The sequence below is a fragment of the Amyelois transitella genome, chromosome 10 (genome assembly GCF_032362555.1).
Source record: "Amyelois transitella isolate CPQ chromosome 10, ilAmyTran1.1, whole genome shotgun sequence".
Taxonomy (NCBI): domain Eukaryota; kingdom Metazoa; phylum Arthropoda; class Insecta; order Lepidoptera; family Pyralidae; genus Amyelois; species Amyelois transitella.
In genome coordinates, this window is record NC_083513.1 from 2765295 (window position 1) to 2788947 (window position 23653).

The 23653-nt window shown below is 36.0% G+C and overlaps 4 protein-coding genes across 11 annotated transcripts; 3 read left to right on the forward strand and 1 right to left on the reverse strand.

Moving 5' to 3' along the window:
- Positions 1-624: 624 nt before the first annotated feature.
- Positions 625-19233, forward strand: LOC106139520 (carboxylesterase 5A). Of its 5 annotated transcripts, none has more exons than XM_060946051.1 (12): positions 625-828; positions 3558-3748; positions 4005-4069; positions 5828-5965; positions 6492-6773; positions 6943-7009; positions 7269-7418; positions 7600-7842; positions 9183-9320; positions 9671-9974; positions 10140-10500; positions 18740-19232. In XM_060946051.1, exons 2-12 carry the CDS (start codon positions 3730-3732, stop codon positions 19115-19117), a joined length of 2145 nt encoding a protein of 714 aa, XP_060802034.1. In that variant the 5' UTR covers positions 625-828; positions 3558-3729; the 3' UTR covers positions 19118-19232. The 5 variants fall into 5 exon arrangements, with proteins under 5 accessions (XP_060802034.1, XP_060802033.1, XP_060802030.1 ...); XM_060946050.1 differs by lacking the exon at positions 625-828 and adding an exon at positions 852-2606; XM_060946047.1 differs by lacking the exon at positions 625-828 and adding an exon at positions 2617-2856 and having other exon boundaries at positions 18740-19233.
- Positions 11865-12778, forward strand: LOC132902126 (uncharacterized). The gene is made up of 2 exons (XM_060946066.1): positions 11865-12074; positions 12359-12778. The coding sequence occupies exons 1-2, from the start codon at positions 11865-11867 to the stop codon at positions 12431-12433; spliced, it is 285 nt and encodes a 94-aa protein (XP_060802049.1). The 3' UTR covers positions 12434-12778.
- Positions 12597-20465, reverse strand: LOC106139524 (glutathione S-transferase 1-1). Of its 4 annotated transcripts, none has more exons than XM_060946064.1 (6): positions 20449-20465; positions 14581-14728; positions 14053-14186; positions 13759-13825; positions 13185-13388; positions 12597-12752 (listed from the first exon to the last, which is right to left on the reverse strand). In XM_060946064.1, the coding sequence occupies exons 2-6, from the start codon at positions 14719-14721 to the stop codon at positions 12597-12599; spliced, it is 702 nt and encodes a 233-aa protein (XP_060802047.1). In that variant the 5' UTR covers positions 14722-14728; positions 20449-20465. The 4 variants fall into 4 exon arrangements, with proteins under 4 accessions (XP_060802047.1, XP_060802046.1, XP_060802045.1 ...); XM_060946063.1 differs by lacking the exon at positions 20449-20465 and adding an exon at positions 19844-19861; XM_060946062.1 differs by lacking the exon at positions 20449-20465 and adding an exon at positions 17167-17250.
- An 81-nt stretch (positions 20466-20546) lies between these two features.
- On the forward strand, positions 20547-23168 carry LOC106139523 (F-box/LRR-repeat protein fbxl-1). The gene is made up of 2 exons (XM_060946127.1): positions 20547-20801; positions 20972-23168. The coding sequence occupies exon 2, from the start codon at positions 21004-21006 to the stop codon at positions 22060-22062; it is 1059 nt and encodes a 352-aa protein (XP_060802110.1). The 5' UTR covers positions 20547-20801; positions 20972-21003; the 3' UTR covers positions 22063-23168.
- The last annotated feature ends 485 nt before the right edge of the window (positions 23169-23653 follow it).

Genomic DNA, 23653 nt, shown 5'->3' on the forward strand with positions numbered 1-23653 from the left:
TTTGTATAAAAATGATTAAGTTGCAGGTTCCCATTACAGATCTTTTTTTAAAAAAATAGCAAAAGAAATGAAATAATATTTATCGCCTAATTACGACTGCATATTTTATATTGACAATGTAAAACATCATTACTAATTTCTATTTAATAAAAATACATATTAACAAAAAATAATGTACATTTATGAGTAAAGCTAAGCTCTCTTTGCATCAGAACATTGTTTAAATTTACGATGAGACAGGAATAGATGCCTCTCTTTCGTTATGTTTGTACGAACAAATTGATACATTAGCAGCATGTGATAGGGTCTATTTCTGCTTAAATAATATTTCACCTTAGTATTGCCAAGTAAAAAGTCTTTACAGTTTATTCGGTAATTTAAATACAACGTTGATTTCGTCGATCGAACGATATTCGTCGGCATCTATTCACTTATATATAATTACTTGAAGACGCGCAGACCGTCGTAGATAATTCTTTTTTTTGTCAGGGCAGGCGGATTTATATTTGTCTGACGTGTCGTGTCGTGACGCGTCAGAACGGTATCGGTTCTATACATTTACACAAGCCATCACAACACATCACGCATTACTAGTATGAACGTTACCATACTAAATGTATAGAACCGATACCGTTCTGACGCGTCAGGACACGACACGTCAGACAAATATAAATCCGCCTATTTAACGATAGGTATAAGGAAAAGAAAAAAAAATATTTGATTGCACGAAAAGTGTCATGTGTTTTGTTTTTCCATGAGGTTCGCGTGACCCATGGCTAAAGGCGAAAACATATTTACGTGTCGTGATGCTTACCTACTGTCGTGACGGTGAGTGTGCACACTAACGTGTCGTGCTTTGGCGTTATTTCTGAATAGTACTTAATGAGCCTTTGTAGCGTTCAAACATACGCAATGTTTTCTTCCGACTCGGAAAGTGATTTCGATGAAGATCTTCAATTTCTATTAGCATTGAAACTTCTTGAGGGCAAAAAAAGGAAGAGAAGATACTGGGTTCACCCTTTAAACAGAGAGAGACAAAGGCGAATTTCATCGTCTTGTTAACAAATTAGAGTGATGAAGAGAAATTTCACCAGTAGGTAGGTACTTTAGATCGTCAGTCATTTATTTTACTGCGAATTGCTGCTAATATAATAAATTTAAAAATGTGCGGTAGATGTTCGCGCCACAAGCCATGCGCCGGTAGAAACCCCCACCTCTGGCGCGATCGGTGGCGAGTAGTCGGCGCCACGATAGAACGCGTTGCGACACGACACGACATGCAAATATGTCCCTAACTAAACTATATTTAATGTATGAAACCGATATGCTTCTGGCGTGTCACGCACGACACGTAAATATGTTTCCGCCTTTAATTGTGTAAAAGGGTTTGGACCTACTTGTGCAAATTTTGTTGATGCTATACCTATTTCTCATACTTTGGTACAAAAGTTTGTTTTTCTAAGGCACGGTTCAGCTGTCCTAACCGATATTTTTGTTGTTGATAAACTCCACAGATGGAGTTAGCTTCGAAGTAAGTTCAAAATTTGTGTAACGAGAAACTAATTCAGCGATGTAAGGGAAGGAGTCTTGAGTACCTATACATGTGCGAATACACATGTATGAATGTTTTATTCTATGATGCATACATATACATATATACATGTACTTACCTATGCAATTTGTCTGGCTAGGCTGGTGAAGCTTACTTATTTGAGGCAGTATGACAGTATACACTGTATTATAGTTAAATTTGGGATTCTGGGTTTGGAAAGCTGTCATTTTAAATCTCAAACATGGCCTTCCAGTCTTTACAAAGATTGTTGGCTGAGTCTACCCCGTAAGCCTTCAAGGGATGAAGTACTTACAATGTACAGATACACATACCTACATTTCAACCCTGTCACTTTTCCGTTAAGTATAGCATTGTTTCAAGAATTACCTAAATAAAGAATTATAAAATGGATAGCCGCTTGGTTTTTAAAATACTTAACTATGTTTAGCATTTTTTCATAATTTAAAATAATCAGGTAGGTACCTACCTCGATTTCAAACTAACACAGGGCTACCTACTTTTATTCAAAAATCATACCCAAAGGAATATTAACTACATGTTATTTGGGTATGATAGTTGAAAATCCCTTTAACAATGGACCGATTTTGATGAAATTTGATGTGGAAAGAGTCTGAAAGTGTACTAAGGATGAATAAATTTCTTTATGCTGACTGACGTCATCAGCCACAGAAATACAGAAGAATCCCCTGTAAGTTAAGTTCGTAACTTCGAGTTTGTAATGAAAGAAAGGCAAAAAGGTGAACCAAAGTATCGAAAAGCTCTATTTTCGAAAAAAGAAGAAAATTGAATGATTTTGGGAATGGAATTTTGTGATGTGAACAAAGATTCCGTTGTGTGACTAAGTTTACTAGATAACTAAGTAGTTAGGTATTATTAGCTGCAGCTGTTAAGCGTTCTGGAAGGCTGTGAATGAAATGATCATCATCATCAAGGTTACGAATATAATAACCAAAATCGTTCGTTGCTAAAAATTGCAAAAATGCGATTAACATTATCACAGGATGTGACTTCCGCCTGATGGACACTCGTACTTGTAAGTACCTACCTACCTAAATTCAGTGATACAGAATTTATATCATAATGATGTATTGGACGTGGTTGTTGTATATTGTGGTCGGTGTGTGGTGGCAGACAGTCTCTGTAGTGGCGGTGGTAGGAGGGGACGTGGCAGCCCCTCCTGAACCAGACGCCGCGGTAGTGTTCGTCCAAAAGCATGGCCGCAGCGCGAGAGTTGAAGGAATAAAGAATGACCAGTTTTCCTACTTCACATTTTACGGGATAAGGTAGTTATACTACTCTGTGCACTGTGCAGTAGATGCTTACACTAATCATCACCTCTTATAAGGTGGGTTAGACCCATTTTCCACTTGACACGTCCTTCATTCTCATTTATGAGTGTTTTCATGCGAAGTCGGCTGTTCAAGGGACCAATCAGTGATGTTTTAGCCAAAGTTACAATTCAGCGAGAGTATTCGAAACCGACTATATCTTGCATGAATGGTTATTTTACTATGTCCGTCTGTTTACTCCGTATATAACTAATTCAAATGATTGGGTTTTTAAATGTAAGCTTGTAAACAATACGGATGCCAGATTTAAACTCATATGAGTTTAAATCATCCAAAACATATATATATGTATGATGATAAAAAATTTGCATATCGCTTGGGTACAATTCACGATGCTAGTGAATGTTAAACAATTAATTGAAATCGTTCCTGTAAGTAATGTCTTCTTTGCCCTGCGACGATGTGAAAGTATTTCTTTATTTGACAAGGATTGATGGTCTTTGTCTAGGCCACGTAGTGTGTGAGTGACCAAAAATAACTTAGGACGTACATATCGTTGATTTTATAACAAATTTTCCCAAGCAAGTAATACTAAACAATTGCCTACAATGGAATGAAGCTTCCTTTGAAAACTATCAATTGATTACTAAGATCACTTACTAAGTAGATTCTTCCTTCATTTTGAATAAAACCAGATATGCCGAGCCGCCAGTCGGCTTGCGGAGGTTCCAGCGGCCCGTGCGCCGCTACCTAGCCGGGGAACTATCGGCCTCAACACCCTGTTCCGTCTGCCCGCAACCCAGCGCCAATCTACTCAAAATCATCGGCCATGAAGACTGCCTCTGTCTCAATGTCTTCGCTCCGAAGATGCCAGGAAATGAACAAGGTGAAAGAAAACGAAATGGCGTTTCCGCAAAATTGGGTTGAATTATTTTTGTTGAAAATTTGCGTGCGTTTGGCCTCGATTTGGTTAATGCAAGATGATGTCTGATATGGTGCATGCGAACGCAAAACCTATTCACATTGCCTTGAAAATTCCTAAGTTGTAGGCTAACGACAGGAAGAATTTTTGAGTGACACGACAAAATTTATTAGTCGCTTACCAAATACGAAATTGCTCTATTACAAAATCTTTATCACAGGTTCCCCGGTCGTAGTTTTCATTCATGGAGGCAACTACAAAACAGGTTCGGCATCTCCTTATGGTGTAAGTATTCTTGATTTAAAGATTAACTAGTATTGTTATAAGAGCTTCTACAAAGAAAGCTTCTATTAACCCTTAATTTGGCACCGATAAAAATATTCAAAATATATGAAAATTTCAATTTTGTGGTTTCAGGAGTATGTTATAAAGTTCTGAAAAAATGAAAAAAAAATTCTACAATAGCCCACTGCTGGGAAAACAGGTGTCCGTCACAGCGGACCTTGCCAATTACTGTGAAATAAATGGTCAGATTTATATGTTCTCTGAGGCGGACATTGCCAAAATACGGAAAATAAAAACCATAGTTATTTTTGTTTTTTTACTAAAGAAAAATACAGAAATGAACATTTTAGAACAAAGTAATTGATACCGAAGTACAGTTTATTTTGTACGAAAATTTAAAAAACAATTTCTGGGGGCTTTTCCTGTCACGAAAATGAAAACTGTCGTGTATTGCATTTTATGCAATACATGACAGTTTTCTTTTGGCAGAACCTGCAGCGTCCTTCTTCCATGGTGTGGTGGTCCATGGTGATCTTGAGAAAAAAAAAGGTGAAAGAAAGGTGAAAAAAACTCAAAGGTGAAGCATCTTCTGGCAGGTCTATGTAATCATCCTCCTCACCCTTTTCTATTGTCGCTTGGTGACAGAATTGAGCTACTCTCCAATTGCAAGTCAGCTGAAATTTATTGGTTTGTTTTGGTCCTTTGGCTCTGACTGTGGGTGGTTTCCTAGAATTTGTTTATTGGGGTTGTAATGAAGAAGCTATTGGTATTATAGGCGTTGCAGACAATGAAGGAATAGCAGATAGGGATGGAACATTTTCATAAATGGACTCGCCAATTTCGTGCACGATAGAATCTGGTATAATATCAGCATCTTCGGAGTTCTTCGTCGTCGGATGTATCTATTGTTACGTAAGCAAGGGAAGATGCAATAGATGGTGCAAGAGAAGACAGGGGTGGAAGAATTAGTACGTGCGTCATGCAATTCAGTTTCCGAATCTGATATTTCGCTAGCATCGGAAGGTGCATGTTCATTCGGCACTAAAGCAATAATTTTACATGCGCAATTAGGCTGTTAGCAAAGAAAAAAAAGCAAACTCAGAACCTTAACCCAACAAGCAGAAGCACACACATTTTGGCGTTGTCCGCCGCAGCGGACATAGTAATAAAGTGGTACTTTTCTATACAATTAGCAATGTCCGCTGTGACGGACAAAACATTTTAGTTACAAATAAACACCATAAAAATGTTATAAAGTGCGTATGTTTTTGTAAATAATGATTGAAATGTTTATTATCTAATAAATAAATCTATAATTCAATTCGTTTTTCCACAAAAAATAAGAAAAATAATTATAAATACCTTGAGCAAAACAGGTGGCCGCCTTTTCGCAGATATTTTGCGTCCCAACTGACATAATGCAATGTTCCCACAATCATTACTTTTTTTTACTATTTGTTTATGGTATAAATAAACATTTAATCGATTAGAAATCAATGAAAATGAAATAAAAACTTGGCAGGAATTATTTTAAATAAGTGTCCGTCACACCGGACTTTATCAAATTAAGGGTTAAGCTCGTTATTTACGAGGTGCTACACACAATAAAATACAGAAATGTTTCACCATATGAAAAATAGTAGGTACTTTGTCGTTTTGACTGACACGTATAACGCAAAAATGTTGCGACCTCTCTTGTATTACATTTAAACCTTTTTACATTATCATCTATTTCATTAAGATCATTATCTTTTTCAGGGTAAGCACCTTACTCAAGAAGATACCGTACTGGTGGTACCACAATATAGATTGGGATCTCTGGGGTACATAACAAATGGAAATAGAGAGGCTTCCGGAAACGCCGGCTTGTATGATCTACTTGTCGCAATGACTTGGGTGAGAAGCTGTATTTTAAGAACCTTGATCAAATTTGCAGAACTTAAGGTCAATTTAGGTATACGAATATGAAATTAAACTTTCTTTGGGATGAAAGTATTCTACGAATGAACCAAAAGAAATATGAAGAGTTAAAAGCCTTTCGGACGGCAGTATTCTCACGTTGAATGGCAAAGCTTATTTTCTTAGCGAGATAAAAACTGCTATTTTATGATATAAGTAGATAGGATCAGTAGGATATACCCTACAAATCCTACTAACTTTACTTTCATGCAAAAACAATTGAACCGATTGCGATGAAATTTGGTATGTAAGTAGCTGAAGACCCAGAATAACATATAGGCTACTTTTTATCCCGGAGTTCCCGCGAGATTGTTTCCACGCGGACGAAGTCGCGGGCGGGCTCTAGTAATGCTATAAATGCCAAAGTAACTCTGTCTGTCTGTTACGCTTTCATAATGAACTAAGTCGCGGGCATGAGCTAATCTTTTACATAAAAACTTCTATCCAATTAATTACTTCCTAGGTTAAAGATTACATCGAATTCTTTGGTGGAGACCCAACTCGAGTTGTAGTCATGGGTCAGGGATCCGGAGGTAGCACGGCGTCGCTTCTGGCGATGTCTACTGAAGGCCGCACCGCAACTGGAGTTGCTGCCCTGTCGGGAACCCCGCTGTCACCAGGTGCGGTCCGGGCTAACCCTGAAGACCACGCGAAAGAAATCGCCAATCGCACTAACTGCCCTCCAGAGCCAGTGGAACGATTTATTTTGTGCCTTCGAAAATTACCAGCTGAAAAAATTATACAGGTGCACTTTTATTGATCTTTTGAATTTTATATTTTCTTTCTGGATAAACTTTATATTTGTGTCTTCGAGAATTACCAGCCGAAAAAATATATAGATGCCCTTTTATGGATCTTTTGAATTTTATATTATCGATCTGTATGAAACTTAAGACGTTTTTTTCTTATTGCAGGCTGATATTGGGGTCGACACTAACGTTGATACAGATAAATTCTTGAACGAAATCTCTGGAAGGGCAGGTTAGTCGAAGACAATAAAGTCTGAAACTGGCAGTTACAGACACATTATTACAATCTGAATAAGTGACTATGACTGCGATTGTTCCACTTTATATTTCAGGTTTCCACTGTTTGACAAGAACACACACATACATATAATTTCGTCTATATCCTTTGCGATGTAGACAGGGCCAACAGTACTAAAAAAACTGAAAGGCCACATTTAGGCTTAATGATAGAATTGAGAACAAGAACACCTTTCGAAAAAGTATGTTTTCAGGGACCGGAGCTCGAGTAGAAGGAGAATTCGACGATCGAGGTCTACCGACCTTAGTTGATGAGGAGCCAGGCGACGTCTTAAAGAAGAAAAAGCAGCGTGTTCCACTCTTCACTGGCGTCACTTCAGCAGAAACTAGACGAATTGTTTTTGGTAATATGAACTATATTTTCTGTACCTACTGAGCTTCGACATGTGATATTTAATTGTTTAATTCTTAAATAACTAGGTAATGCTTAAAAGACAAATAGACCAAATTTTATTACCGTAAACTTGAAGTACGAGTATTAATGGCTTTTTTCATTTGTATTGTACTCGTATGTATTTCTTTCAGGCAAATATTCTGGCTTTTTAAAGAAACAGTTGCGTGGAGTGTCAGACTTTATAAAGAAAGAAATAATTGGGCGCTTGCAAAACACAGTGAAAACAATCAATACCATTTTCCCCGTGAAGAAGACGGCAGAAGAAGCCTTACAGCAGTTGCAGCCAGTGGTGGGGTTGCAGGAGTACTACCACAGGATTTTGGATAATTCTATTGCCGCTGTCGAGGGTCTGACCAAGATAGTGGAGGCGACAGGTAAGAAAGTTGCACAATTTAAAACGCTAGCATATTTCTATCGAGATAACTATTATGATGTGTGCCTGGAATATACTAAGTTGACCACCGCAGTGGTCGCTAACTAAATATCAAACCTTTGGAGCGTGTGTATTTCGGTGTAATATCGTATAATATATGTTTCAGGGATTTATTTATTGTTATTTTTTATTTTTAATTGTACAGAACCCTTATTGAAGGATAAAGATTCACACTTGGCCTGATTGTATAATTACTTTATTAGGTAATCGAAATGTTAACGAAAACATTAAGTAATTAGTAGGAATAAACAAAAATACATACATAGGAACACGACTATATCTTCGCGGGGTAGACAGAGCCAACAGTTCGGAATAAACTCAAAGGCCTCGGAAGGAATAAAATTCGCGCTAAAGCTGGTCTGTAAGTAGGGACTAGGTAGTAGGTAGTATTGGCAGCTGCAATCTCTCCGGTCCCTTTCAAAAGCCCCATGTTGTTTGGGCCCCTTTTACCTGCTCTTTTTTGTAAGGGGGACCGCTAAACTATGTAGTTATTATTATTGTGGCGTTATATTTTGTGATCACTTATGTTTAAAGTAGTTAGTAAATATTTTATGCTCAGTCCTTTTCTATTGCTATTGCTATTCTCAAAACATGATAAGTAATATGTGCATCACATGGCATTCTTAATATACCTTAATTAAGCTAGATATCATATCCTCGTAAAAACATATTCACGAAATATAACATTCGCAATATTCTTAATACACTCGCAAAATATGATGATCACAACACAAAACAAGACACCATACTTATTCTAAATACAGTCAGGCAAATGTGTTATATTATTTTTGTGGCTAAACAAATAAGAGTTTTGAGTGGGTGACACTAGTTTATATGTATAGTATACCTACATAGGTATATAGCGTTGGTACCCTGTACTGTATCTAATCCATTTATATGCCGTCACCTGACACCACAGATAGGTATCTGTTGTCCTTTTTGGATATGTTCACATATGGCTAGCCAGTGCCATCTGTCTCTTATAAACATTAATTTAAGTTTTTAAATAGATAGTAACTTAAAATGTATCTAACGTAATATTTGTTGGTATCCAACATACCGTAATTTTCACAAAAACACAAGACTGACCTACATGTAAATCTGAATAATAAGACAATCTTACAATTCTGTGACTATGTGACAGTGTTGTCGTTTTGTGTTAAAACCAGACTTTCTCCAGGGTCATGGTGACAGACGCACCAGTTCTTCTACAGAGAGGCGAGGTTGCAATTAGGATAAACATCAGAACGATTTTTGACCTGAGGCTTTATGTTACAACAGGGGATGCTCTGTTTAACTTCCCGGCGTACCAGAGCGTCCGAGCGTGGAGTTTCGGCGCCCCCTCCTACCTTTACAGCTTCGAGTTCGTGGGGAACCTCACCAAAGGCTCGCATTTTCTACCTGGAGTCGCCTTAGCTGGTAACACTTGATGCATTATCTATGATTTCTGCTTTATCATTGAAAGTGATTTAGTCTCTACTGCGAGAGAATACGAAAGCGTACAAAACATATTTTATAATTGGTCCATTCCTAGTCCTGTGAACTAAGCAATTACTTGCATTATTTGCTTAGTTCACAATAATTATAAACAAAAATACCAATAGATTCCAATCTTAGGAGTCATGCATTAGTTTTATAACATTGTTCGTTACGGGTATGGCATATGGTATATGTATTGGTATTCTTCATTCTACAGTATGATAAAATAATTTGCGTGTAGTGTTGTTTATTCCTTTGGAATACCAGAGCCTTCTACCTCTTGCTTACAGAAAGTTCTGAAGAGTCTGCTGAAGCCAAAGAAAGCACTTTAAAAGGTCCGGCGCATGGAGATGAACTTGCATATATTTTTGACCCATTAGACGAAGAGGGTAACTCCATAGAGAATGATGATGTGTCGTCAACAGATAGTGGAGTACGCAAAGCATTTGTTGGCATGATAGCAAAATTTGCTCGAGACCTTAATCCTATGGGCAAAAAAAATGATACAAAGTTTTTGGGTTTCCTGCCGTATTCTAAGGAAAATGATCAGTTTTTGAGAATTAATGATAAAATTGCTTTAGACAAAAACTTTAGGTAAGATTTAAAGTAGTTTTATTGTTTTTAGTCTCGTCTTAAGAATCCTTTTAATGCTGACAAAAGTTTATTCAAATATTTTAGCCTATATATTTATTTAAAATGTTCTGATTGAAAATTTTAATATTAATATTATTGTTACAATAAATAAGTATTAACTTTCAGATTCTGTCAAATGGGGTTATGGGGCAATATGGCAGAACGATTAACGGGCGCTCTTTGCAAAACATTATTTGAAGGTTTGCTGAACCCCTTGAAACTACTAACACCAATGACGGTAAATCAAACAGGATTAGCCAATCTACTGATGCCTCCAACAACGGGACAGTTCATAAAGAATGGCGCAAAACCTACATACCAGCCTCTTGTTCCTGGTCTTTTGAACGTTAATAAAAAACCAGAGTCGGTTATAGTAAACCCGAATAGACCTACTTCTAAAGTGGTTATTCCAGGCTTTGTCGGTGTAACAACCAAAAAATCAGTTAAAAATTCAAACGAAAAAGCGGATGAAGATAAGGAAGAAAATGTAAGTAAAACAGTAGTTCCTGCTGTTATAAATTTAAATTCACAGAAATCTTCATCAGTCGAACAAATCACCAAAACTTATAATAATCGGAATAATAATAGACCTAGTGTCATTAACCTTGATAATCCCCTTGGATTTAGGGTTTAAATTTTTATGACATAGTCTCGTCACGTCTAAGACCATGCAAGCAGCTGCATTTTTAAATGGACCTGAATAGGGAAAACACCAAAATGTGTACTAAGGTCATACATAGAATAACAAGGAGTTGACATACAGGGCGATTAAATTTTGTGTAACGGTAACAAACCATTCATATTTATGTTATAACATATCTGTTTCCTGGCTAAATGTATTGATCGAGTTGAGTTTCGTCCCTCTCAACCCCCGAGTTACCTAGGTTACAAAATCCCTCGATTCCACTCCCTGCAGCTTCGAGTCCGGCTAGGGGCAACAATTTAAAATATGCATACATAATTATTTATAATATTCCAATACGCTGGACCCAAATATTAGTTTCAAATATCTAGTTTGGGTTTAGTTTTATATTCCACTACTTTATAATTAATTGTAACAGAAAATTATGTGATTTTCGATTTGCTTTCCCATACCTAAGTATCCTATCTTGCCGGAATGATAGTAAGAAATATATGAAAATATGTAGGTATGTGTGTTATGTTATATATTTGGGTTTACGTACATGTAAGTTGAGTTTAATAACCATTTTTTACTCAAATGTCTTAATCTGAAACATATTTTTTAATTTGTACCTATAAGTAGCAGAGCAATCTCCTATCTATGTACATTATTTATATAATGATATAGGACATATCGAGTGTAGTCATTCATTGATACCAGTGATTAATGTATGAAACACTTATTAGTAATAATAAATAGCGTCAATATTGTCGTAAATGGTAGTAAGTCATAAAATTCTTTACAAAAAAAAAAAGGATTTTTTGTTTCTTTTATCATCAATCAGTACTTATGCCTTATAATATGTTGAGCATGATCCTCTTATTTTGTTTAGTTTCCCGCAATAATAATCTTCTTCCTTAATTATTGTTCGACAAAATTTTAAGGCTGTGTATAGTATAGTATCTACACACCCAGATTGCGTCAAATGAGTCAAAATGTTGAGCATTCACCTTTACTGTAGCATTGAATGTCCATAAAGCAGTTTAAATATAAATTGATACTGTATGTTTACAAACACACCCTGTTTAACAATTTGTTTATCTACAGCAATGCGGGCAAACATACGTATGTAGGGTAATTGTAAAAACTATATGTCATCGGCTACATATATTAAGCCGCGTTTAGGTGTTGTAGAAATCAGTGCCAAAGCCAAAGATCACGTAGAAACAATGCTTGGAGTTAGTTCAATCGGTTTGGTCGTCGCAATCGTGTTTGTCTGCGGATACGCGGACGGAAATGTTGTTAAGCCCTTAGTTCCGAATGTTACTCAAGATGTGAAGAATCCTGACAAGACGGTGGAGATACCACCGATACCAAGTAAAGAAGTTGAACCAGTTGCTCCAACAACAGTTAAAGAGTGTGCCAAAATTGGACAGTTTGTAAGTGATATTTAGATTTCAATTAATTCTATTCTATTTTGAGATATTTAACTGTTACCTACTAACCTTATTTTGGTGCTTTACATAACTAAGTTTCAATATATACTTACCTATTGTATGAATGATAACTCATCATCCATGAGTCAGAGTCAGTATTTAGCAACGAGATAGTTTGTACTATCCTGGTATATAGCGATTTTTTCTATTAAGTACTTGATGATGCTTTAAATACTGGGTATCATTATCTTAAGTTCATTTCAAATTTATTTAAAATTATTTTTCAGTGTAACAACCACAGTGATTGCTGTTCCTATTCCTGTTTGGGATACATGAAGAGATGTGTTTCTGGAACTGGATAACTAGATGGACGAGACAACTTGGTGTTATTCCAAAATAAAAAAGTATGTCATCATGCTTTGATTAGTTTTTAAGTTTCCTCTAAGCTAGAAACAGTAAAATGCAATTGTTGTCTATTTATAATGTTTTTTTACATGTTTCATAAGCAGTTTACAAAAGAGAATGTTATTTATTTATTTTCCTCGCTGGATGTATGGGATGATTCAAATGGCTGAGATCTGGTGGGTTGGCAGCAAAGTACTGGATGACATTCATGGCATCTGCAGATATCTTCCATAAATCAGGATAGTTACTTTTAAAGTCGTTGTACCACTTGGTGATCTGTTGAATAAAACGTGAAATTTTAATAGCTATCTCATTTAAATACCTCTCATAGGAGCAATAAAGCCAGGAGGAAGAAGGAGCAATAAGGTATGTATAACTATGTCCTGCAACATACTGTTCATTTTTAACTAGTGCCCCGGCAATTACACTCTTTAACATGGTCATGTCTGATTTCATGGACAGGATCATTGCATAATACCAGCCTATTTACCTGTACCTATATAACTAGATATTATGATGGCAATTTACTGCGAGAGCGATAGCGTAGTATGTGATCATCTCATCTCATCTTGACTGACAAATTTAGAACACTGTCCAAAATATTTAAAAAAATATATAAATTAAGTTATAATTATGTGGAAATTCAGGTGCAAAGCTTCTAACTATTCAGATTAAGAAGATTATCCTAGACAGTGTTAAGTTACATACTCTCTTGTATTTTGAGAAATCGATGTCAACTGCTTCTAACGTCATGGTGGAGTTGATCAGTTGGAAGTCTGCAATGGTGAGGTGGTCTCCAGCCGCGTGGGTGGTCCCGAGCCTTTCCATGTAAGTTTCGAATACATCAAGAGCCATATTGACTCTCTTCAACCCAAATGGAGTGCGCTCGTAGTCGAAAAATATGGGCGCCATCTGTAATACACGTTTAAAACTAATTGCAATGGGATAGTAAATGGAACTTAACAGCGAAAAACTTCGAATAATGTTGAACCCCTATCAAAGGCCCTCTTTTGAATTTTTTACCCACACTTTGAAAGATAGGTGTGCGTAGGTACTTTGTTTTGTGAATACTGCTTTATAAAAGCATGCTTTTATTTTATAGCAAAATTTAATGCTCTAGTTTCTATCAGCATGTGTTAATAGGTTCTATTCTACCTTACGTTAGAATTTTTATGTGAAATTTAACTCTTAATAGAAAATGTCTGCCTATTCAATGTGCGCAAATCATAAAAAAAAAACAATTTAAAGCTAAAAAGGATTTCAGTAAAATGACAACAGTCACCGTATATGCGCTAATATTGGCGTAGTATGTTGACAAGTTGAAGCACAGCCTGTGATTGACGATTGCCCTGAAATTGAGGAGATCATATATGATTATGATACAAGAACAGAGCCTACATCTCTCCACTTGCCACGATCCTGGCATACATTCTTTCGGGCCATCCCATTATATTATACTTTAATCTTACCTAGTCATGGTGTGATTTATTGAAAAGGTTAATTTCAGACAAAACAAGTTCGGTTCCGTCAACACTGCTAAAATGAAAAAAAAAATGTTTTAAACTTTGCGTCTTACCTAGCTTTGGGATCTGTTGGGTAAAGAGGAGATCCTGGCTTAAATTTGTCGCAAATGTACTGCAGGATCGCATTGCTCTCGCTGAGGAAGAAGCCGTCGTCATCCAGCACCGGAATTTCCTTCTGAGGATTCATCTGGAAATAAAGAAGATAATTTTGATTTAGTATTCATTCTCAAAAAGAATGAAGCATTACAGCGGAGGGTGCAACCAGGAAAACACAAAGATGAGAGAAATAAGAAAATCAAAAGTTAAAATGATTTAGTTATGTGGTCAAAGAATATGCATGTTGTGATCTAGCTAATGACAGTAATGACCATTGCAATTAACACTACCTAAGTAAGGGAATTAGGGTTATAGTTCACGAATTAGCTGCCATAGATAGAATTGCAGGTGCCATATTAAAAATAAAAATAACGAATCTTTTCACAAATAACGAACTGACTTCAAATAACGAGCGCCAATCAAAGCTTGCGTGGTCACAACATTTCGATCTAGTAGATTTTCGTTAAAGAAAGTGGGAGCCTCACCAACGCGTACTGCGGTGTCATGTGGTCCCCAGCATTGAAGTCCACATTGACCAGCTCGAAGGGCACTCCGAGTTTCGCCAGGGCCTGTCTTACAGACAACGACGGCGGTCCATCAGCCACTGCGTACAGTTTCAAAACCATGATAGATCTGGAACATAAAATATAATATAGACCATATGATCAGACTTTTGCCAAAGCCTGATATAAAAAAATGAAAACTATTTTTTACCCGACTTTACTTTTACATGATATATAGTTAAAAAGCATTAAGTTGGAATCCATGGGAAAAAGTAGGTATTAAAAGCAGTCTTTGCACATATATCAAAATACTTAAATACGTAGGAAGATGTATACCCATAAATACCTAGAGAGTCTGGCACAACAGCAATAGCCAACATTGCCGTAGTGCCAGACTTATTTGAGACTTTTCAATTACTTAGACCTTGATTATGAATTAACTCTTCAATTCCCATTACCAAATAAGTGAAAATATAATCATTATTTTTGTATAACATAACCTATTTTGTGTTTATATAAGCCTAAAAAAATAAAAAATAAATGTAGACTACCCCCTTATATTTTTTTCGGGGGGGTCACCTACAGGTGACACTGGGCATAGTGTTATTAACATTTTTTCTTACAGTAGAAATAAAACATCTGGTTTTATAACAAAATGTATTTATAAAATGAAAAAATAAACTTATTTATTGTGAAAGCTATACCAACACTTTAGATGTAAACCAATATTGCACTTGGCACACATTTTTCTAGTGCGTTGGTGACAATAACCACATCTTCGTTGAGAGCAGTCAACTTCCGAGTGATCGTCCGCACTTCCTGCACTCCTCACTTCGGCAGGCACTCTCATCTGCATAGGAACATCACAAGCTGAATTACGGCTCGGAGATATGCCATATTTTTGCAGATATATAGTTGCCACATTTCGCCGAAAATCGCAATAGGTCCAGTTATTTTCTGATCGTCTTTTTATCAGCCATGCATTTTGACAAGCTGCATCTAATCCAAAAGCAAAGAGAGGGAACCACCACTTTTTACCACGAAGAGATACTCTCATGGAGTCAACGTTTTCGTCAAAACGGTCTACCCCACCCATATACTTATTGTACATCTTGATGATGGCTGGGCAGTCGACTTGAATTTTTGCACGTTTTTTGTCCACAAATCCAATCCGATCCCCTTTTGTTATTGTAACTCGAAACAATCCACTGGAGTTATCTCTTTTTGGGGATTGCTAAAAACTTCTTCGTCACAGTCTCCCTTACCTCAAGTAGTGAAATAAATATTGCTGACATTGTTGTACCATTTTTTTATAGTATTGTCTTTTTTCTGTTTTTTCTTTGGTGCAGGCAAATCGATTTCTTCTTCTTCTTCTAAATTATGTGAAGGATTTTCTTCTGAGGTGGAGGGTCTCTCTTGTAGTTCCACATGAGATCGAAGCATTCGACTTGGTAGACGAAGTATATTAGCTTCATTTTCGTCTCCACTATCTTCGTCAGTCACCGTACCATCTTCAGGAGGAAATAAAATAATATCACCTGGATCATCCCTGTTGTCCAACACCTCAGCAATTTCATCTAACGTCAACCTGTAACACGCATGCAAGCATTCAAACAATAGCAACAAAAAGCAATAAGCCTAAATGTAAAAAAGAATACCTGAGTTATTACTTTGAATGAATTCAGATAGTTTATGTATGTATAGTTACTATAATGCCCAGTGTCACCCACAAGTGACACCCCACATATCCAATGATATATCAATAATGCTATAGGTTATTTTTATTATAAAATACATTTTTATAACAGCTAACATATTTATGAAATACATATAAAAAGAAAAGATATCAATACTTACGGTCTAGGCATATTTCTTTCACTTTTTATCGCACGAAGTCACAAAAACTGGAACAGGTCGAATTACGCGCGAAACAAATGAATGAATTTAACAGATGACTTTATGTTAGTGTCCCCAGAAAAAAAAAGTAAATAATATCATTCAATAGCTTTACTATTATAGTGGTAGAATTAAAAAATAAAAATAGTATGTATTAAAAAAAAATTATCAAACTTGTGTCACCTACAAGTGACACTGGGAATTGAAGAGTTAACTCTTCAATTCCCAGTGTCACTTGTAGGTGACACATATACATTTCAGCGGTACGTAAGTACAGCGCTGTGTGAACAGGAAAGCTCGTGTAACGGAATAGGGCGAGGAAGGACAAGAAAAGATAGTTCTTCAATACTTCAAAAAACTTTAAAAAGGCAGGTAATCACATTTGTGCCTTAGCAAACAGATCTATAAGAAAAACGTTATTGCAAGCGTAGGTTGAACAAAACAGGAAGTTAATAAATTCTATAAAATCGTGGATTGAATTATGTATTGGATAATTCGGATCTGAAGAATGTGCATTTTATGCACTTAAACAAATAGAAATAATACATATTGTACTTATTAAAGCAATTACCTTCTTACGGAAATAATAAGTAATGAACAGTAACTAATATAAAGAAAACTTAATGGAACAGTCTCTAGCTAAATGCTATAAAAAATCGTTTGTATACGAACCGGTATGTGTGAAATCAAGATTAACGTTAACTGTGCGTGGTTCTCGAGAACAGACTGCCAGACAAACAGTTGCGTAACTATGTATACTGTAGGCTCGAATTCCCTTTCACTTTACAACAAGATCTTACATCTAATTAATGTTTGATGTCATTAGTCGTAGTCCCTGTTGTTGGTCTACTATAACTTCTATAAAACTAAGTCCGCATTTTATCTTCTCTGTAGTATTAAGATAGATGATTATTAATACCATAAATGATAATCCTATACATACTAAAAACTGACCGAAAAACACATCCGATAAAACCGGCGGTGAAAGACCATTCTGCCTAAAATATGCCCATTACAAGGTACACAGGTTCTAATCTAACCGAGGCCATTAAGTTATGATCTTTTTGGGTAACAAACCCTAGGTTGATTGCTTACCAATGCTGTTACAATGAGGTAAAGGAAAACGTCGTGAAGAAACTTAAACGTTAAACTTTTAGGCAACTGGGTATGTTAGCATGATCCAATATGGGTTAGTTTTCCTGCATGTTTGTGGAGAACGAATACAAGTCGCTTTGTGTAAAATCTTTACTGTCCTCCTCCAGAATCTTGATCATAGAAGGACCTCAGGTCTTTCTCAGAGATGGATGCCACATGCAACCGAGGCATCGGAAGTTGATAAATGATGGAAGGTTTTTTTGACGAAATGACTCATGAATTGTACTGAACCTTGAGATGTGCACAGTAGTGGTTGTAGAAATAGAACTGAGTACCTACTAAATAAATTATTGTAATCTTTTCACTTCGTAATAAAATATTAAACCGCATAACACTGCCTGCGACGCGGACAGGTCGATCTCACCCAAGATATTAAAAATAGTTAAATTATTGTATGTTAAAAGTTCATATACTGTATGTTTAAAGTTTAAAGGGTGGACGTGACAAAAATTGAATTTCCTGCATATGGGAAAAAATTAAGTATGGTTATTGAAATAACCATACCTAATTAGAACAATAACTATAATATGTTAGAAATTTTTAATACAATCATTAAAATACAAAAATAGTCTATTATATGAGAATCACAAAAACTAGTATTTATACCTGTAAGAAAATATATATATATATATATATACACATATATATATTCACGTCGTAACGTCGAACAGAACAGACAGTCTCACAAAGACTTAAAGGCAGTAGCTTACAGTAAAAAGATAGGTAAAGACTTAATGGAAGTTATGAGCATTTGCAGTGTTAACTATGGAAGTACAGTTACGACACCCGAGGAATTACTTCCTTAAAAATGAGCAAAATTCTTATAAATATGAATTCACAAAAATGATTATGTCTTCATGTCGACTTGTGCTTTGCAGGGCATCAAAATGGAATCTAATTTGTTAACTGTCGCTTTACAAATTTCATTTTTATTGATGTGTAATGCTTATCTTCACTCTCCTAAAAGATATGAGGAAGCTCGAGTAAAACGCCAAGACGGGTACGTGTATGACAAACCGAGTATTTCGTTCAATCTGCCAACGCGACTTCCCTCTACCGTCTCCACTACTCAAGCCACAACTGTTAACAGGCCTCAAGAACAGCAAATGTATTACGCCTATCCCGCCCCGGCCGGAGGAGACACCGTGAATATCGGGTATTCAACTACAGGATCGTCGAGTACTACAGCAGCAACCACGAGTGGTGTTACTGCGTCAACCGGTGGCGGCTATTCCTATGGATCGTCAGCCACAGCTCCGTCTACATCGGGAAGTTCTGCTTCGGGAGCAAACGCTGGATACAACTACAATATTCCAACATCGGCACCTGGAACAGCAGGTTCTGTATCGCAAACAACAGGTTCTGTATCGCAAACAATAGGTTCAGTATCGCAAACGGTATCAACCAACGCACCGAAGTACTTACCACCTTCAACGGGAGCAGTTGGCCCTGGTGGTGTATCCATTAACGTCCCATCAGGCGGATCGACAACTGTTGGCGTTTCTACAACAACACAAACAAATTCAGGCGGAATTGTAGTACCTAATACAGACTATTTGCCGCCTCTTCCCAATCAACCCTCTCCAGGATCTTCGCCGTCGCCAGGAACACCGCCGACACCAACACAGGGTTATTTACCTCCGTCGGGCACACCTTCAGTGCCTACTCCGGCTGCTACGTATTTGCCTCCTGTATTGTGATTTCATTTAAGAAGGCTGCCTATTTAATATATGTATATGCCTTATAACAATGTATATTTAGCGTTATGTACCAACGTCATGTTTATTTTAATAAATAATTATAATTTGAGTAACATGAGTTGTTCTATTGACAAAGATAATAATAGCGCAGCGTCTTTGATTTTCTTAATCTACAATGAAACTATAAGGTAGGTTAGTATACCACTTGAGCATTTTTATTAGTCCCAAGTATTAAGTGATTAATAGTTGAATACACAATTACTTACTACTTGAACTAAATTATATCCCTGTTTACCAGCCAAAGTACATGTAAGTAAGTTTGTAGCAAAGTTCTAAATGTTAGTTTGTAACAAAGTTATAGGAAAAGCTTTTGTATAAAATAGAGAGAACTCCTTTTTTGTTAATCTAGTTGAAACAATTAGAACCTAAGGGCCGAAAGACCGTGTCGTTCTATAATATATATGGAAAAAAGTTACTTGGGAGTAAGTACATACCTACCCCACGAGCTTGCATGAAGTGAGTTATGAATGTGGATGAAGCGTAAGAAGTATGCAGGGATCGTGGCAAGTGGAAAGATGTGGCCTCTGCCTACCCCTGCGGAAAAGAGGCGTGATTTATGTGTCATATTAGTGTCAATGTCATTGTCAAGAGAGAGATTTATAATTAATATCCTAAACCATCATAAATTCCTATATGAAACAATTTATGTATGTATGTAGTGACTTGGATCTCTTTATGTATGTTACTTATTTCTTTCCCATTTATAATCAGTATCTATCAATGTGTCTTGACAATTTACAATAGGACCCGCTCCATTTCTTTTCGATACCTAGATGTCTTAAAAGGTAACTAAAGAAATAGGCATATTTATCAAGTGCAACTTTTACCAGAATGGATAAGGTTCCTCCCCGGAGGTTGCGGTGATCAGACGAGTGTCGCTTCGTGTAAAAAACCTGTTACTCTAAGGATTTTCCCAATTCAGTGAATCCAGGCGCATGGCTAAAAATCGCGCTCCGGGTTCCTCCAGAGAGGTGAGGATCTAACCGAGATTAGAGTCTATTAGAAAGAAAAAAAAAATTAAATGAAAATTATAGATTACCTTTATTACATTCGGTCCTCGTTGGTTCGGTATGCAGGTACCCGGTTTACGTTTATGTCACTGTCAGTAATCGCTATCACTGTCAATTGTCAATCAATTTAAAAATTGCCTAAAAAAAAGCTTACAAAAATAGTATCACAAAATGAGTTATTTTTAATTTACATTTTTTTGTTGATTCCTATTATAAATATTATAAAATGCAGTATTCTATTCTCAACGAAAAGTATTACTTATTGAAGAATTTTTTGTGTTATGAACATTGTTTCTATAATTAGAGCAAAGTTTACATAAATTATGATTTTACTAAAGCAAACAACACGATTTTCTCCATTAAGAAAGAAGCAAATCAAAAGGTGGTAAATTGATCGCATTTTATAAAAGATGCATTCTAAATCTTAGAAGCAACTTTATCTGTTTTTATCATGCATCAGAGTTTATGACCTTAGCAGCTTATATATTGCCTTTGACCTAACGTAATGTTCGTGAAAAAAATTTAACTCTTAAGTGCTTATTTCACTTACAGAACGGCTGAAGTGTGGTCTAACAATACTGAGGATGGTGCACCTCGAAATGACAGGAGTCCAATTAGGCAACAATGCTCTTACCATAAGTGACCTCCCAAATGAATTACTAATATACATATTTTCTATGATCGATTTTGAGTCTCTGCTGGCTGTGGCGAAGGTTTGCATGCGGTGGCAGCAGCTTTGTTTGACTCCATGTGTATGGGATAACACCAAGCTGATTGTATGTATGAAAAATTATGTGAGTATCAGAGAAAGCATTGTGCCTTTTGTGGCAAAGTATTTAAAGAATGTAAAATTGCAGTATTTCAAGCTGTATTCACAAGTCAGGTCTTCCCTAATCAGCTATTGTCCAAATTTGACTCATTTAGAAATAAGTATATCACAAGTTGATAGCTGTATTTTTGATGACCTTGGCCACTGGCCCAACTTGAAATTCTTGAGCTTTCGTAACTCTCTGATTGTACAGAATCCAGAGAATGCTAATGGCAATTTTGTTTATCATTTACCATTTGAGAAATTACGAAATTTAGAGACCCTTGTTTTGTCAAACTTTGCATTAACACCCAGTAGCCTGTACAGTATGCTGCAATGTCCAAATTTAGTGAGCATTAATATGGAGAAGATGAAGAATATTCCTGCAGATTTCCTGGAATCTCTACTTGTGAGAAAACAGAGTTCCTTGAGAGCTTTGCACATCTATGGGGATACTCTGAATGATGATATAATGCGGCATATTTCCACCTGCAAAGTGTTGCAAGTGCTCCACATAATGACATGTAAAACACTGTTTGACTCTAGTTTGCTGCACTTGTACAGGCTTAAAAACATACATTCACTGAAGTTGCGGCATGGTTATTTCTCCACTAGCGCATTACTTGCATATTTCTCCAGCAACATGTTTCAGCACTTGACATACCTTAGTCTCTCGAGATGCCTCCATGTAACCATGCAAGTTGCTAAGGCAATAAAAGCTAGTGCTCCAAACCTGAAGGAACTCTCATTCTACCTGTGCCCATTCATTATAGGCCCAGATTTTAATAGGTCAGAATTAGAGAAAATGTTTGACATCCAATTGCTCCTTGATTGAAACTCATGTTAAGGAACAGAAGCAGCTTAGATATCCGTCCACCTTTACAAATGTATTTATTCAAAGAACTACAGCTATTTAACATGATGAAGATTATGAATCAGAAGTTTAGTGGTTAAAATCAATCAAGTTTCTGCATTAGGGTTTAACATGATATTATGATGTTTCTTTTGATTGATGTATTGAATCAGTTTATAAAATGTGATCTATCTTTTCACATTTTGTTTATACCCATAGCCAAAACATATAATTATAAAGTGTAATGTGGTTAAATAATTTGTAAAAAAAAGGGTGTGTAACCACTATATAATACAGGCTTGGTGATGATTGTGGCCTCCATGACAAAGTCATATTTTTTTAAATTATTTAAATAATATTGAATTTAGTATGTAGGGTAGGATAACTGTTGCTAATGTGTCAACTAATGCTTTAGTTTGAAATTTATTATTTACAGTATTTAAAAGGTTGAGTTTTGTTTTCAAGACTATATAATATAATAGAAAGACTCACTACTGTCCCGATGGCCACTGCCTAGAGGAAGTATTGAGGACAGTCAATTAAATAAGAAGTGCCTTACAGGGGTTCCTACTGGAACATTGATAAAGCGAATTTGAAAAGCGGCAAAATTTTCGAATATTAATTTATTTTGTAGAATTATAAAAATTTTATTTGAATATTACTGTAATGATTTGGTTTTTTAATTTTGAAACATGTTATAGTCAGATTTTTTCCACAATACAACATTGTTTCATACTTATTTAATAACAGTATGTTTTTTTATATGTGACCCATCATACACTCCTTATGAAATGCAATTTCTAATATTATTCCAATTCTTGTTAGCAAAGATGATTTAAGTAGCTGTGATCTTTGTGTAAGTCATTCTCTGCCATTGTTATGTTTTAATATACCAGGTAAAACATGTTTCCTAAATTTTAAAATAAAACTAAAACATTACAGTCATATTACGGCATAAGGCTAGGCAAAATATCTGTATTATCTACTTAGCGTGTAAAGTATTCAATGTGATTTAATAGTTGATTATTGTATTTGTTTGTGCTGTTTTAATATCATACACCTGCAATAAAAATATATTTTCAACAATACCACTTAGTTTGTATTTATATACATATTTCGTCAGATATTATTTCTTATAGAAAATGCCAGTTGCGCGATCCACATAATTATGTGATTATCCAGTTCGGTGAGATAAGAGCATTTATATAATCACGTCTATATCCCTTGCGAGGTAGATAGAGCCAGCAGTCTTGAAAGACTTACAAGCCATGTTCAGCTGTTAGGCTTAATGATAGAATTTAGATTCAAATAGGAAGGTTTATAGGCTTATAATCCCAAGTTTATAAGCCTATCCCATAGCTATTCTTATCCTTAGCCTTAGATAAGAACATAGTTTTCTTAAAGTATAAGACATTGAAAGTTTCAAACTTAAATGCAGTAGCCCTGAGTATTAGGCACCTATGAATGCCTGATGATTCCATTTAGGAATCTGTTCTTTTTACTGATATTTCATGAAATTTCAGACCAGTTTAGCAGCAATGCCGACAGCGCGGCAACAAATTTCTCAAACGAT